This window comes from Emydura macquarii, unplaced genomic scaffold (assembly GCF_026122565.2).
Source record: "Emydura macquarii macquarii isolate MOO-44397 ecotype Brisbane River unplaced genomic scaffold, CSIRO-AGI_Emac_v2 contig_1043, whole genome shotgun sequence".
In the NCBI taxonomy this organism is placed as follows: domain Eukaryota; kingdom Metazoa; phylum Chordata; order Testudines; family Chelidae; genus Emydura; species Emydura macquarii.
Window position 1 is genome coordinate 3,656,252 of NW_027131180.1, and position 16,710 is coordinate 3,672,961.

General features: G+C 37.1%; 1 protein-coding gene and 1 non-coding gene across 8 annotated transcripts in view; both read left to right on the plus strand.

Annotated features, from left to right (window-relative positions):
• POLA1 (DNA polymerase alpha 1, catalytic subunit) overlaps nucleotides 1-16,710 on the plus strand; it is a 338,774-nt gene that overhangs the window by 40,799 nt on the left and 281,265 nt on the right. For all 7 annotated transcript variants that reach the window (XM_067545056.1, XM_067545058.1, XM_067545057.1 and 4 more), the window contains exons 17-26: nucleotides 40-101; nucleotides 870-959; nucleotides 2,509-2,625; nucleotides 3,881-4,056; nucleotides 4,469-4,598; nucleotides 5,067-5,186; nucleotides 6,997-7,093; nucleotides 8,107-8,231; nucleotides 11,703-11,852; nucleotides 12,090-12,212. In XM_067545056.1, the coding sequence (XP_067401157.1) occupies nucleotides 40-101; nucleotides 870-959; nucleotides 2,509-2,625; nucleotides 3,881-4,056; nucleotides 4,469-4,598; nucleotides 5,067-5,186; nucleotides 6,997-7,093; nucleotides 8,107-8,231; nucleotides 11,703-11,852; nucleotides 12,090-12,212 (1,190 nt within the window). The remainder of the gene's footprint in view (nucleotides 1-39; nucleotides 102-869; nucleotides 960-2,508; nucleotides 2,626-3,880; nucleotides 4,057-4,468; nucleotides 4,599-5,066; nucleotides 5,187-6,996; nucleotides 7,094-8,106; nucleotides 8,232-11,702; nucleotides 11,853-12,089; nucleotides 12,213-16,710) is intronic.
• LOC137151120 (small Cajal body-specific RNA 24) lies at nucleotides 7,508-7,641 on the plus strand. Its single transcript, XR_010919187.1, has one exon. It is a non-coding gene; the product is annotated as a small Cajal body-specific RNA 24 (non-coding RNA).

Here is a 16,710-nt window from a genome sequence, read left to right on the forward strand (position 1 = left end):
TATGCTCAAATGAGACCAAGCCACTTATTTCTTTTGCAGTTATTTCCAAACCAAATGATTGTATTTTCCCTTATGACTTCAAAGAAATCATTAAAAGCAAGGTAACTTTATTTTCTTAGCATTCTGAATAGAGTGCCTTCTTAGATATGGCCTTTGTATTGTTTTTGATGAATTGTGGGAGAAGAGCAGTGGTTTAGTGCTCTAGCTTTCACTTCTGAAAATGTACATTCAAATCTTTACTTCTACATCATCTTTGAAAGCACACCTGCTCATGTCACTACATATATTACAAAAACTGTCTCATAATTTGGCATATAAATTGACAGTTGTGTTAAAAAAGTTCAAGAGGCGTGTTACGGATAAGATTTGAGATGTGTTGGCAGAGCTTTGTGGGCCAGTTTATATTGTAATGGCTTTTGTTATACTTATTTCAAGCAGATTGTATTAGTCTCTCATTTTCATGTTCAGTAAAGTCCATCACGATTTCTTGAAAAATTACTCTTTCCTTTTTAAGGAGGTGCCAGAAAGTTTGGCAGAAAAATAATGTAACCTATTCTTTTTTTATGTATGATATTAAACCTGTGGGCAAATGTTATGTATATGCATATATAGCACTTTCTTGCTGTTCCTGACTTCTAGCAAGGTTCTTGAAACACCTGCATACAAAATCAAAATAGAAAATGGCATGTGAGAAAAGCTTTCTATAACCATGTGCATGAGAACACAGACTTCAATTATGGAGGAAAAATCTCTGCAGTGGTTTATTATTGTAATCTTGTAACTCGTGAGTTAGGGAGAGGGTTTTTCATTTTAAGCTTTTAGTATTCATTGGGTTGTTGAAACCAGGTGCCCTCTCTTGCTCCTCTTAGAATGCTAACGTAGAGATTGCTGCAACAGAGAGAACATTGCTGGGTTTTTTCCTTGCCAAGATTCACAAAATTGATCCAGATATTATTGTGGTGAGTAGCTATTAACTTGACTTTAATAGCTGTAAACTAAGAAATGTTGTTGACGGGACAGATGTTAATCTAATTCTCGTTTTCTTTGTCCCTTTAAAGCTTTTACGTTTATTTCGGTTTGCATCATGATATGAACTTGCTTTAATGGCTTTAAAATAGAGCAGGTGTACGTACTTACAGACATGATACTGAATTGCTCCGAAGGAGTACATTGTAGCCCTTACCACTTCAGATATTACTGGAAACATACAGACCTGCCTTAATTTTTAAAAAAAGCTTTAGGGTTTACCAGAGAAGGTGGAATATAGATACTTAAGGGTCTGTTCATCTGTCCAAATACTCACATAACTTGGATAGTTTGATACCAAAATCAAGATAAAAATATTTAAAAAAAAAAATCAATTGGTCAGTTAAGTTTGTTTTCTGGTAAAATAAGCCTTTCTCTGTACTTAATAAATGCTTTATATGGAAAGTGGGAGATATATTTTACTTTAACTATTACTTTTTAAGTGGTTAGGATATTTTAAATTGTTATAAGTGAGTGTACTTTTACTTAGTAACCTTAAATTATTTTTGACACTCTTTTTGAATAACACAGATGACTTTATTAAAAAAAAATTAACAAAAGTTAATTATGAAGAAATAGGATTGAGGGATAACCAAATTACTGAAATGAGCCATTAATAATGGCTAGTAACAAATATCCATAGTCCCGTGAGTAATTTTATAATTGGTGTGGAAAGAATCTGTCAGTAAAAATGCTGAGACCAACACTTGAACATTTTGGATACCCAAAGTTAGGAAACTGAGAGGCCTGATTTTTTTCAGAGGAACTAAGCACCTGTAGTTCCCATTGACTTGAGCTTTGTGCACAATGACTTCCTTCCCTCCCTCTCTCCCCCCCCACACACACAATCAGGGGAGCAGAAAGGTGCCTTGAAAAATACTTCTGCACTTCCACTTTCTAAACTGTTCTATGTGCTTTCTGGTTTCAGCTGAGAATTGGGACTAGTATCTTACAAGAGAAACATAACTGTTTGTTCCCTGATCTCTGAACTTTCCAGATAATGCTAGATTAAAAGGCATTGTTCAGCAATATTTGATTTAACACAATAAATTGAATATGGTATTACCATGAATATATAACTTACATCAGTAGTAGGGGATTTTTATGAGTGGAGAGAGAAGTAATTATTTAAACATGTCTTCATACATAATTTAAATAGAGAATTTAAACTGAGAACTGTCACTAGCTGTGAGACATGAGAATGAAATTGAAAGAACCTGTATGAACTGTGAGCCAATTATAATGAAACAAAGTTTATTTCAGTATTCTGCTCAGCAGTGTTGCTAATGTCAGCACTAATGAGTACTGCTGATGAATAAATTCCCTTAGAAGAAGGGGCTTCCAAAAAGAGGTTTGCTGATGATGCCATCAATTAGATTAAAAAAAAAATACAAAGGGCAAAGGAATTCTAAACATATGAAAATAAGTCCTTTAATTTGCATTTGTTGTAACCTTTTTCTGTTGCTTTCTTTTTGTGGCAAGGGTCATAATATTTATGGCTTTGATCTGGAAGTGCTGCTGCAGAGAATTAATGCGTGCAAAGTCCCTCACTGGTCCAAGATAGGTCGACTAAAGAGGTCCATCATGCCAAAGCTTGGGGTAAAAGATTGCTTAAGTCCCTCTTTAAGTTCTTTTACGTTGCATGTCATTAAAATAAATTAATTTAGCTAATGTATTTTGAATGCCTCTCTGATTTATTTTGACGGTTGGTCATGCTGGATTTCTTGCATCCTCATTTAGACATAATGAATGTTTGTATGACTATTTTATTTCAGTGATAAGCTAAACTAATTTTCAAGTTAGGCAAATTTAGTTTACATTTCTCAACTAGATGGTGGTAATGACAGATTAATAACTGTAATAGAGAAAAGATGTCTTTGTCTTTTTTGTCTAGTGCAACTGTATAATGAGGGGAAAATGTGCCTTGGATTGACTGGTGAATCATCCCATAGAGAATAGTTAAATTATATTTCACTAGTTTTATTACGTTCTTGTTCTGAGAACATGACATTCTGAATACTTAACTACAGCACCTCCCTTTTACATAGGTCTATAAAAAAAAATATGCTTTTTTTCTATTTTCATCACTATCACAAAACACTTCAGTGCTTTAATTTAACTTTTTATAAGGAATTTCCTCCTTCTACATAGACATTCTCTTTGAAATTGGAAAAGGTGGGGGAAAGGCAGTTCAAAATTTTTTTTTAAGGGGGAGGAGTTATTTTTGTCTTTTTATTAGCTAGAAATACAATTCAAATACTTAATAAACAAAAATTCCACTTTGTAAGTTAAACATTCGTTTTTGTTTATTATCTTCCAATTCTTCTTCCCTTCACTATACCTCTACTGATACATTTGTCTCCACTTCATTCCCTGTCTTCCCCCACCAATGTTTTTTTCCTCTTCCCCTGTTATTTTTTTAATGACTTTTTGTGCTGTCAATTACTAAACTGCTTGCCAGCATGCAAAAATTATGGTCTTAAAAAAATGATTCAGATTCCATGTCAGACATTCATTCTTAGGTCCTGATCCTTCAAAGCCTTAGGCACATGCTTAATTTTACTACTTAGAACTGTAAAGTTTCAGTGGCACTACCTAATAGTAAAATTAAGCACACGTGTAAGGGTTTGAAGGATTGGCCCGTAGCTATTAAAGGGAGTCAAGTGCCCAGTCCTTCATATCTACAGGCTTTGCTGAAATATACCTAAAATTCCTCTAGGATCTGATCCAAGGCCTATTGATTTAAATGGAAGATTCCAACTGCCTTGAGTGGCCTTTGGATCAGGTCCAATATGCATATATTTGAGTATGTGATGTGTTCATTTTTTTCTTTCCTTTTTTTGCCATGGTTAAGGGTCGAGGTGGCTTTGCTGAAAGGAATGCAGCCTGTGGTCGGATGATCTGTGATGTGGAAATTTCAGCAAAGGAATTGATTCGTTGCAAGAGCTACCATTTATCTGAATTGGTCCATCAGATTCTGAAAACAGAGAGGGTAACAATTCCACCAGAAGAACTAAGAAATATGTACAGGTATATTGTTCAGTTTTTTACACAGTTCTGTGCTGGGGAATGGAGCAGCATTTAATTTCATTTAATTTGTCTCTATAGAATTTTGTGCTTGGTTTATCAGGCGGATGTTGGATTGAGTAGCAGTGTACTAATAGTTTGTGTGTTTTCATCTTAAAAGTATTTTACAAACACTGTTTCTCAGAACAGTGCTGCTGATCTTGGTTTACTTCATGCAAATAGAGATACATTGTGAAAATGTTACTTTAGATGCATTGTTTATTCTATTAATCTTGAATTACTATTTGCAGCTAAACGAATTTGTAACAGGTATGCTGGACCTTAGAGCCATGATACAGAATTTAGGTCTACTCTTCTGCAAAATTCATACTGACCTATTTTAGGTTTTAACTTGCCATTCTCCCTCTCTTCCCAGTAATTCTTCTCACTTACTGTACATGCTGGAGAACACCTGGAGAGATGCCAGGTTCATTCTGCAAATCATGTGTGAGCTGAATGTTCTTCCACTAGCCCTGCAGATCACAAACATCTCTGGAAATGTTATGGTAACTTTTTTTTCTTCCCCATCACCATAAAAGCAATATTGCATTGTGTTTTCCATGTTTGGATATGGTTAATGCTCAGTCTGAGTCAGTGCTTGTAACATACTTAACTGTAAGAGCGTGCCTCCTTGGTCCCTCAAAAAGATGAAAACTACTAGTTGGAGTATATTCAAATTTGGATGACCGCCACAGGATTTTTCCCTCTGACATTAAAGCGAGTTTGTACTATGAAAGTGTTTTAGGTAGAAATGGACAGATGGCTGAGTAATTTGGTTGACTTGTTTACATATGGTGTAAAATCCTCATAAACAAAATTACATAAACCTGAAAATGGATACTTATCTTTTAAAAGAAAATGGTATATGTGAGAAGATATTGCACGGTTGAAATCTACATTTCAATTCATTTTTGTGCATCAGCATTTTGCTTTCTGTAATTTGTTTTGAGTTCTTCTCCTTTTTTTCCCAATAGTCAAGGACAATGATGGGTGGGCGATCGGAGCGTAATGAGTTCCTGCTGCTTCATGCTTTTTATGAGAGAGACTATATTGTGCCTGACAAGCAAGTTTTTAAAAAGCCTCAGCAGAAACTGGTGGGTCCAAAATATATTCTTGTTTTGACTTTCTTCTTCCATGATTTTTTAGATACATTCTTATAAAAACACTAATATCTTTTCCTTTGCACATTATTTTCTACATGAAAACATGAAAAAGTAATTTATATCTAATCACAGGAATAATTTAAGGTCAGATTAACAAGAACCTTTTCCAAGATTTATAATATAAGTTGTTATAATGTATGAAATGTAAAGCCTGTGGTTTAAAGGGACACTCTCAGCTTGAAAAAACACATTACTGTCTGAAGTTTTTTACCTACTATAATTACAGGAGCACTTAAGAAAGAAGTTATCAGATATTTTTCAGGCTTTTTTATATTGAATTTGTACATCTAATGGTACTTGGTGTGTAGTCAGTTCCTTTGTTTTTCTGTGAGCCAGTTATTTTCTCCCTTGTTGAAAAGACCCTTAAAGATACCAATAGGACTTTTAGAAAAGACCTCCTTAATTTCTTCTTCATGTATGTGACAGTGTGGATCCCACTGTAGGTGCGCAAGCAGCTTGTGTGCAAGTTCTTGACTAATAGTGTATGGGGTGCGCATGCACTCTGTGATCCTCATTCTAGCAGGTTGGACATGAGTTAGGTTCCTTCTTTTACTGCCTGTGGAAGTGAGGGCTAATCCCCCCCAAAAGATTCGCATAGCAGTGCCTATTCTGCCTGGGAGAATCCCATACCCCTAGTAGGGGATTGGTTGGTCGTCTTATCTTTCTCTGCGAGGACTTCAAGTTGCAAGATGTGAGGCTGAAGCTCTTTCTTCTGGAGTGATCCATGAAGATGGCACTGACTCCAAAAGAACTAAGTTTCAAGACCTGTCTAATGGCAAGCCTGTATTGTCCTTCGGTCCATCGGGCAGACAGACAACTTCAGAGATACCCGCGGGGAAAGTGACACCGCTGCCAGCTCTGATATCAAAGTCAATACTTCTGACATCAAAGTGGGGCATCAAAAAGGACTGCTCTGAGGAATGGGGTAGGAGCTCAGAAAGGAGCTCAGTGTCCTCACACAGAGAGAGGCACAGGAAAAAAAATGTTTGATAAGCCCACCAAGTCCCATATGATGCCAAAGGTGAGCAGAGAGGAGCAAGCTGTGGTGCAACTCATTCTGCCGGCACTGGGCATGGTACTGGGAGCACCCATGTCTACTCCAGTGCCAGGAAAACAGATATGGACTAGACCAGGGACATTCTCGATGCTGAGACGTCCAACAGCAACAGTCACTTTCATGTTCTGATGATAACCCATTTCAGTTTCTCTCTTACTTGCACTACCGCACTGAGGCAATGTTTAACACATGAAGAAAACTTATTGGAATTAAAACAAAAAAAATGTGCAAACACTGCTTTTGATCTAAAGTGAGTTTGTTTTTGGTTTTTTTTAAACTCCTCCCCCACTATTTTAATAAACTAGATTTTTGGCTTAAATTGATTTTAATAATAATATTTTAAAATGATAACTTGGGGTCTCTCCATCATTGGGTGTCAGACTGCGCCACACAACACAGAGTAGTACTCTGTTCCCTGGTGACAATTCCTAAAAGACTGTGTGATGTCTTGTGATCCGTCTGTTCCCATAGCAGTGAATCATCGTGCAGTTTTGTAATGGAAAGAGCCTTACTCAGGATATTGATAAAAATATTCATGTAGTATATGACTACTAGAAAAAACTTTCTTCCTATCCCACTCATTCCAATTTTTCTTTTTCTTTTGTAAATTAAGACTTCTAAATTAGAAACTGGATATTATATAAAGATAAGCTAGATATTGGAATTTTTTTATGCCAAATGTAGGTGGATGAAGATGAAGACTTAGAAGATCAGAATAAATCAAAGATAGGGAGAAAGAAGGCAGCATATACCGGAGGTCTAGTCTTGGATCCAAAAGTGGGTAAGATTTGGCAATTGTACTGCTCATAATGGTATATCAGGTCATAAATGTGAAGGTTAGATCCAGCTAAACTAAAATACTGTAAAAGCAAATAACATTCCTGTTTGTTCAAAGTTTCAAAGCAGAAGGCAGGGAAGATCCCTAAACCCCTTATATGCGAAAGAAAAACAAATCCAGAATGATTATTGGAAAGGCCAGAATCTTGATAAGGTGGGGGAGAAGCAGAATATAGCACAACTTTCTTGGAAGGATAAAAACACAGAAGTAACTTTGTGTGCGCTTTCCATTTTGGGAACAAACAGGATAAATGCTTAACTCTGTTTTCCAGCAGGGTAGTATATCTTTCATGCACTGCCAGGGAGGAATTAGGTTTTATGTGTTTAGGTTGTATATAGCATGTGTATATTTTGCTAGTGGATGCTTAAGGTTTTTCTTTGTTTCTCCTGTATGTGGTGATAACTGTACCAAAGCATCCTACAGTAATACAGAAGCTTTCTGTTTAACCCTGGCAAGTTAACAAGGGTTAAATCGTTCCACTTCTGACAGTCCTCAATCACTGGCTAATAGCACATCTTAACCTTTTCTTAGGAATATTGCTTAGACACATCACATAGCATACTGTCCGATGTGGACAAAGTTTGGTCTCTGAATCCAAGCTGCTTCTCAGTCTGTAGAAAACCCAGTGTAGACAAGCAACACTCACCTTAATCTGGATTCATCCATGTAATATGGGAGCTGAGGTCACTTCTTTTCCTGCAAAAACTCCTGACACTCATGGTTTTCCCCCCAAGTCTTTTCACTTCATTGTCCTAAGTCTTCTCCTCCCCCACCAGAGATACATCCATTATTTTGACATTAGTTAAATTTCTTATATATAGTAACTGAATTGAACTTGAAATTCAATGTAAATCTTTCATTTGGCTTTAATGGGGCTTGGATCAGGTCCCTAGTGGGAATGAATAATTACATAGCTCCTCATACTGTATTACACCTTCTACTCTGTTCTGTTTCAGGTTTTTATGACACATTTATTTTGCTTCTGGACTTCAACAGCTTGTACCCTTCAATTATTCAGGAGTTTAACATATGCTTTACCACAGTTCAGAGAGAGACATCAGATGCACAGAAAAGGGCAGAGGTTTGTGTGTGCTTTATTAATGTTCTGATTTGAGTTTCAAATCTTCAGTGTGGCCCATGTGAATTAAATTTTAATATCAGGGTTGGAAACTTATCTTACATGCTCATCTCAATACTGTGCCATCATTATTTTTACTTTTGATAGCACCCACTGTGTGCTAGTTTATTTCCAAACTCGGAAGGAGTACACAATCTAGGGAATAGTCTTTTTGCTTCCAAGCGCCTTGAATGTGCTATCTGTAACTGTTGCATCTGCTTCCTTTCAATAATACTCATCATGCTTGCACTTCTGGCATGTTGTTCAATTCTTCATTTTCTCCCATACAAGAGACGGGGTTTACTAAGCTCTCAGTAAATCCTTTCTCTTACTCTTCTGCAACTTCTATATAATCCACTTTTTTCCTGCTGCTAAATCCCTTTTCTGTGCCTTGTCATCTCTCATCCAAACCAATGAAACTTTTTTCTCATCTGTAGCCTCCATATATGACATCCTGCACCTATATAAAAGGCACTATAAAAATAAATGTCCTGTCTTGCCCTTCTATCCTTCTCCCATGGGCTTCTTTTTGTTTTCCGTTTCAGGTTATCCTCCTCCCCTTCTAGTCACTACATCACTCCACCCCATCTACATTTCTGATTTAATTTCTTCCTATAATTCCTTCAAAGATGCTTTTCTAAACTTGCTTTTTGTATTCTCCTTCCATGCTCATCTTTGCATATTTTCATATCAGTCCTTTTATGTTTGGAACTCCCTCCTTCTGAAAAATGACCCTCCTTATTCATGTCTCTCCTTATAAAACATTTCTTCTATGAAACCTTTTAATTGCAATTCACCAAATGAGATTGGAGGAAACCCATACGGCTATGAGATTGGCCCTTTTACACTCCATTTGGTCCTTCTTTTTGCAATCAGGATGATACACTATATATCTATATACATTTATTTAAGCAGTTATATAGCTTAACTTGTGTTTATTCAGATGTTTAATTTTTACATTTTTTATTCTGAAAATGGTGAATGATGCATTTCTTATTTATTAGATTAATTTTTTACTTGTAATCTGGGTGAAGCTCTATTTAGATGGAAATTCAAATTCAATTAAAAATGCACAAAACCAGCATTTTAGGTGTTTTTCTTTTTTAAAAATAAATAAAACTACTTTAAATGTGCTGGATACATATGAACAAAGCTGATCAAAACACATTTTGCATTTAAAACAAACTAATTTATTAAACAAAAGAGATTGTTCTTTCTTAATGACTCAAACTGATTGTTTCTGATCACCATGTCTTTCAAGATTTTACAAATAGGAGATCTGATCTTCTTACAGCTAGTACTTGTCTACATGGTTCTGGTGAAGCATGCAACAGGGTTGTGATTTGTAAAGCTCTAACATGTTGCAGTCTATGTTAACATAAAGTAGGCACCTTTTGAAGCACACCCACAGGATCTCTATGGGGCAGTTAGAGTGCAACATGTTAAAGTGCTTCACAAATCACACCACACTGGTGCACTTTGCTGCTGCTCTATAGACAAGCCCCTGGTTTTTATTCAGAGATTGGAAGAAGAAAACAAGTTTTTCTACTTTTTTCAATTCCCAGTTGGTTTCTTAACTTTGAATAAGCTAGTCATTGAACTGAACTAGTTGAATAAACTGGAATGAAAAAATATTTTATCTGCACCCACAGAAGAGGTTATTGCTGTCAAACTGATGGTTTATACTTCAGTGAACTCTGGTTCCAAGTGCTTAGGCAGTGATTTCAACCAGTGCAGTGGTTTGACTTCCTTTAAAATTTGACAGCAACATGTATTGTGTGTTGTATTTATTGTAAATGATTTTAATGGACTTTCAAGCTTAGGCCCTAACATAGGTTGTCAATGTCAAATTTAATTTTCAAGAGGTTTATTTTTTTAAGACTAATCCTGTATTTAATTTAAATTAAAAACTATTTTAAAAAGCTTGGTTTTTTTTATCTACTCTGGGTGAGGATGACTCTTGGCTGTCATTTAGGTCAGGGTGTACTGCTAAATCAAAAAACGTTTGTTTCTGAACAGTCCATCTTCAGAAATACCTATGTAACTGTTTAGGCTGTTGTGGACATTTAGATTTCTGTTAGTGTCTCCTTTGTGGTGATATCTATACATAAGTGTCCTATGTTAACATAGGAGCTTTCTGTTCGTTCTTCTCAAATTAATAAGGAGTGAATCACTCCGCTTCTTGCACTTTTGCATCGTAGGCTGATGCCCAATTAATTGAAGCCTAAGCGAGTGGTTGTGATTTTTGCCACCATGTTCACATGCATGCACACTTCAAGAGTTGGAGTCTTTCAAGATTAATATCTTTACAATTATGTACTTCTCTTAATTTGTAGTGTTGGATCCAAAGAAAATCCATAGGTGTATAGCAGAAAGTATATATAAATGTATAAACCACTGCACAGTAGGTACCCTGTCTCTGTGAGGCCAATAAGGACATGAAGCTTGTTGGTATAGGCTGTCCTTTACCTTCCTGATGCTCACTTCGGAGTTTGCTTCTGAAAGAAGAAGCACAACAAGCAACATGGCTTCTCACTTAATCTGTATACAGACTAACATGTAAAGTAATGTCATATAAGATAATGTGGCACTCAGAACCACCTGCCAATAACATTTAAATATGAAAGTAAAAATATTACTCAGCTGAGAAAATAACATATGAAACAATCACCCCTCCAGAAACTGCTGTCCAATATTCATACTTAATATTGTCTAACTCTTTCACCTGGAAATTTAGGGTGTGTTTATACAAATGGTGTATGGCAAGTTGGGGTGTAAATCTAGCTCACCCTAGCCTGCTGTGCACTAATCTGTCTGGATCCTGCTCCCGTGTCATAGCGGGGGAGATCAAAGTGCACTATGGAACTTCTAGTGTGCAGCAGCAGGGTCCCCATGGACAGTTAGTGCATGGCAGGCTAGGGTGAGGTAAACTTACACCCCACCTTGCAACAAACTAGATTTTCATGTAGACAAGCCCATGGTCTCTCCTTCCTTCAAATAGAGTTGGTATTTGAAACTTTTGTGCCCCTAGAGCTCTGAAACAATCTTTATTCTGTCCTCTTGAAATGGTGCTGATTTACCTCAGAAAGCTTTGATTCTGTGATCCTGTTCCTAGTGTGACATCTGAGAGCCAAGTTTTTTGGGGCGCGCCAGAAGAGTTGCTAGTGCACTGGCAGTGAATAGAAATAGACTTGGGGAAATAGACTTTCAGTGATGCTGCAGCCTGTTAATCAGCCACAAATTAATTAATACCATCTGAAAAACATGAAAAACACCTTCACTTCTGCTACCTTAAACATGTACAGTGAGTGCAGTTCCGTTTTTTACTCTGCAAAAATGAATAAACTTAACTTTTCCAGGTCCCTCTTCCCTAAACACTAGACTAAAAGCTATTTTTAAAGCAAACATTTGGTAAACTAAATGATCATTTGACAGGATGGAATACAAGAAGAAATCCCAGAACTGCCAGATCCATCTCTAGAAATGGGAATTTTGCCTAAAGAGATCAGGAAGCTGGTGGAGAGAAGGCGACAAGTCAAGCAGTTGATGAAACAGCCGGATTTAAATCCTGACCTCTATTTACAGGTGTGTTTTACAGAAGAGCTCCTCTGCCTTCACTATACCTTATTTAAATCCATTGGTCAGACTACAGAAGTGATTTACTTTAATAGCAAATGGAGGTTGAAAACAAATTGTAAGATGCTCACTTGTGGTTTAGAGAGGTGATAGGTACCATAAATAAGTGAGAGTATTTGATAATACTACATTCAACTTCTTTTTGGTGGTGATGGTGATTAATATAGTGATTATGTTCCTTTTCAGTATGATATCAGGCAGAAGGCTTTGAAACTTACAGCTAACAGCATGTATGGCTGTCTGGGGTTTTCCTACAGTAGATTCTATGCCAAGCCTTTGGCTGCTTTGGTGACACACAAAGGGAGAGAGGTGAGTCATTAAATAGCTTTTTAAAATGGTAAACTTAAATCATCCCAGGTTTCATTGAGTAATAAAATGGGCTTTACTCACAAATCTTTTGCCTCCATTTTTGCTTTGTAAATCTAATTTTGCCTTTTGTATTGCAAATGGTGACAAGAATAGAGTTAAGCTTGGTCAAATTTAAATAATTGTTGCCCAGACAAACATGGCAATTAAAAAAACCAAACAAACAAAAAACAAGTTGTAGCTATAGATCTGGGTTCCTTTGGTGTTTGTCATGATGAACTGGTCTGTTGCAGCCAGATTGATGTTTACTTATACGTTTTCCATGACAGGAAACAATTGGGAAGGTAGGCCCCAATGCAGCAATGTACGTAGTTGACTACTTGACTTCCATGGGACTCTTTGTATGCGTAAAGTTACGCATGTGTTTTAAGAACCTTGCTGAATTGGTGCTCTCTCAGATGCTGATAATTCAGATAGTTACAATCCATGTCATGGTATCAAAAACTTTTAAAGGGACACTGTCAAGTTAGATGAGTAAAAGCCTTGACTTCATTCTTCTGTCTTTATGAGGTCTGTATTACTCTGTGCATGCCTTCCCATCAAAACAAATATTCCTTTTCTTGTTGTTTTTAAAAATCTATCAGCCTAGCCACTGTATTGTACCTTACAGAAAATAGAGTGAAAATATTTGGTTAAGAAATACGATTTCAAGCTTCCAAGAGGTTATTGTGAATGGTTGGTGAGTGAGAATACTAAAAACTCCTTGACATTATTCCTGTGAAATACCTTGTATTTAAAATTCAAACACTTATTGTGCCAACCTCTTAAGTGAACTATAAGACATACACAATTTTGAGTAAATTTATATCTGAATTAGTCTACAGCAGTAGTTCTCAAACTTTGGTGCGTGCCTCCGAAGGTAGGTCTGGGACTGTGTCAAGGGAGGTGTGTGCTATGTGCTATTTATTTTTTAAAGAGCTCTTGCTGTCAGCCCTGGGTGGCTGGGGCTTATGCAGAAGGGCTGTGTGCACAGCCGGGAGGCGGGGATAAAGAGGACAGCCGGAGCCCTGCTGTCCTGGGGCTGACAGCTGGAGGTCTGCGACTCAAGCTGGCCTTCCACCCTCAATCCCTCACTGAGAGGTGGAGGGGCTCTGGGTGGCAGCCCTGGGGCAGCGGCAGAAGTAAGGGTGGCAATAGGGCGCTAAATCTGCTGTGAACCGTGATATTGACAAATTCCACATTGCCATGCTTACTTCTGTGCTGCTACTGGCATGGTGCTGCCTTCAGAGCTGGGCACCCTGTCAGCAGCCATGTACCCTCTGTACTGCCTTCAGAACTGGGTGGCGGTATATGTACTTGGGGGAGTGGGAAGGTATAATCAACTACAGACACAAAGCAGGGGGACCCGATGAAATAAAGTTGAGAACCACTGGTCTATAGTCCATGAGTTCCACACGATTTTTTTTTTTTTTTTGTAATATTCTCACTAGTCATGCAAGATGTCTGCCTCATTTTGGTTTCAATTTGACCTTTATAATGCTGATATTCTTGTCTGTCTCGGTTCCATTCTCTCTTTTAACAGGAAAAAAAGGTTTGCTTGCACGTAGCTATTTAAAAAGGCCAGAATTTTTCAGAATGAGTTATGGTTCATACCTATATATGATTATGGTAGATACTGATGAAACTTACTATATCTACTGTGTTAGGAAGGGTAGTCAGTAAATAGGTAAGGAGAAATGATAATGTTTTAGTGAATAATTTTTCAACAGACCTCGACTCAGTTCACTTTTTAAAAAAACAAACACACACATTTAATCATTCTTTTTGGTTAATGCTGCAATTCTGTAGCTAGAAGAAATCCTCTCATGTGCTAACCTCTTGGTGCCTAGGTTTTCAGTGTTCATTTAATGCTAATATAATCCTAATATAAATTGCATTACTGTTAGTAGCAGGAGCTATATAGGCTGTCTGTATCAAGAGGTTAATGAAAAGATAATTACAGGAAAAGTCCTAGGGACCCAATTTAAAGTGACATATATGAAGTTTATCTTTGAGAAGTGATTAATCATAAGAAATATTATTTATGCACCTGATGATAGGTGTGTAGGTAAACAAGGCGATGTGATATATCTCCAGATAATGTAACTTGAATAGATGAAAGTCAGATATTGAAGTGCTACATTTTACAGTGTTGCCAAACCATCCCGTGGCTTTGGGCTGCACAGTAAATATGTTTGTAGAAGGATTCAGTATGAAAAAAACAAACAAGACTGGAAATTCATATAGCTTAAAGTACTGGAAAACTGTCAATATTGTTAACTTTTACTAGTAGTATTTTGATAAGATACGGGTTTGGCTGTGGTGACAAATTAGAAGTGGTTTGAACATGCCAAGTATATTATGGGCTGACTAAAAATTCCAGGAATTATACATTATTCTTTAAAACGTTTGTTTGAACTATGTCGATGTGGCAGAAATGACCTAATATGCATACTTCGATTTATTGGCAAAAGAGTTTCGTGTGATGTGGAAGGAATTCCTTCTATAAAGGGCAACTTAGCTGTTTAGGTGAGAGGTCGACATCATTTGTTATAGAAGCTAAGGGCTCTTCTGAGTTTCCCATTCAGATACTGATATGACTCAAGCATGTTTAGTTAATGATATGTTGGAAACTCAGTACAGATTGGTACCACTGCAGTTATGTAAGGTTATCTTTCAGTGGGGACATTTTTGAAATTTCAGTAGGGAATTTCACTGTGTGTGAGTTTCCAACGAATAAAGTGTAATTTGTAAAGTGACTAGTGTAGTAATTGTAGTCGTTGTTCACTAGATGGCGATAGATACTTGAAGATCATTAAACAATTAAGACTTTCAATCTTGTCATTAAATGATTGTGAACATTGTTGAGTACACATCGTTTTAAACTGATCTTCCATGATTCTTAATTCCATTTTTCACAATATATATCCTATCTGTGGGTGTTTTTGTTTTAATCTGAAATATTACATAGTATCACAAACCTGTTTTGTACAAGTTTTATGTATTCTGGAAGAAGAAAAAAGCTTTCAGAAAAGGGAGAAAACACATGAACACTGCCAAGTTATATATGCCCCTAGATGTTTATGAGCAGAAGTGTTTGCTAAAACTGAAGACCTGTAGATAAATTTACATGAATTGTTTTTAATAATCCATTGGGGATTTTTTTTTTTTTTTTTTTTTAAACAAAGGATTTCTCTGAAGTGTTTGCAATCCAAATATGGCATTGTTGGGTTTGATCATAGTACAGTGATTCTCAAACTTTTTCATAGTGCGAACCACATCTTAATGAGTTTCATGGGCTACTTCTCTTGTGGTAACTGCAGCAGTTGCCTGAATGGAAAAGTAATAGGAGAGTTTTTAATGTAACTTCAGCTGTCCTGTAATGTAATTTAGCAACTGGAAACAAAGAGAGGCAGTACCACATGATCAGCGAACTCTCTGCAGACCACCAGTGACACTACGTATAAGGTCACTCCTTTCCAGACTTTTTGACATAGTCTTCCAGTGGAGAGTCAAATGTGTTTGGCTTCTGAATTCAGGATCCCCGGGTAGAATTCTGTTCCTTGTGGGACAACAGAAGTGTTGCCAAGCTGCTGTTCGGGGTCAACTTGCTTGCTATTGGCTGTGGCCCCAGATCAGTGGTCTTTCCACATAGTGGTATCTCCTCCAGGACATTGTTGTTCATTGTTCCAATCAGTTCCCCCGGTGACCCACCTTATTGGCCAGACAACTGGACCATGGAGGGGCAAAATTACTCATTTTTCTTTCACCACTACTAGTAGGTAAGTTACAGAAATTCCTGGTGCAGTACATCGACTGAAAGGATGAAGTTTGCCTGTCAGGTTAATTTCAAATTTCCTATTTAGATTTTAAAATTAATTCTTTAGTAATAATTTGCCCAAATTCTAAGGCCCTGGTAGTCAAAGAGAGAAAGGATAGCAGCTGCTTGTCATCACCTTCTGGGAAAAGGTGCCAGGGGTGGGTGGGAGGTGGGGATGAGGGATAGAAGAGAAGTGAAATCAAAAAGTCCAAATAAGTTTATTGAAAAATAAGAGAGACAGGAAAGCAGATATAGTTCCTTACCTGCTCTCTTCCTTTCCTATTCCTTTCCTCTGAGCTGTGGCATCAGGGAAATAAAGGCTTCATTCCATTTCCCCTTGAGTCTTGTCTTGCTGGGGAAAGTGATCAACATCTTTTGTTGCATTGTGGGCCTCAGGCGCGTGTACATATTTTGCCAGAGCTGTCCTATTATGGATGGGGCAGCTTGTCAGCCTCCTTCCCAAAATTATAGGAGAGAGAGAGAGAGGAACACAAACTGGGAAACAGGTTCTCTTAAAAATCTCATTAGTAGCCACCTTTTTGGATGCTGTCCACATTTCCACTTGAGCTTTGACATCAGTATGATTTTTGTGGAAGTATGTGACTTAGATACTGGAAGGCCCAGGCAAAGGAGTTCTTAGTT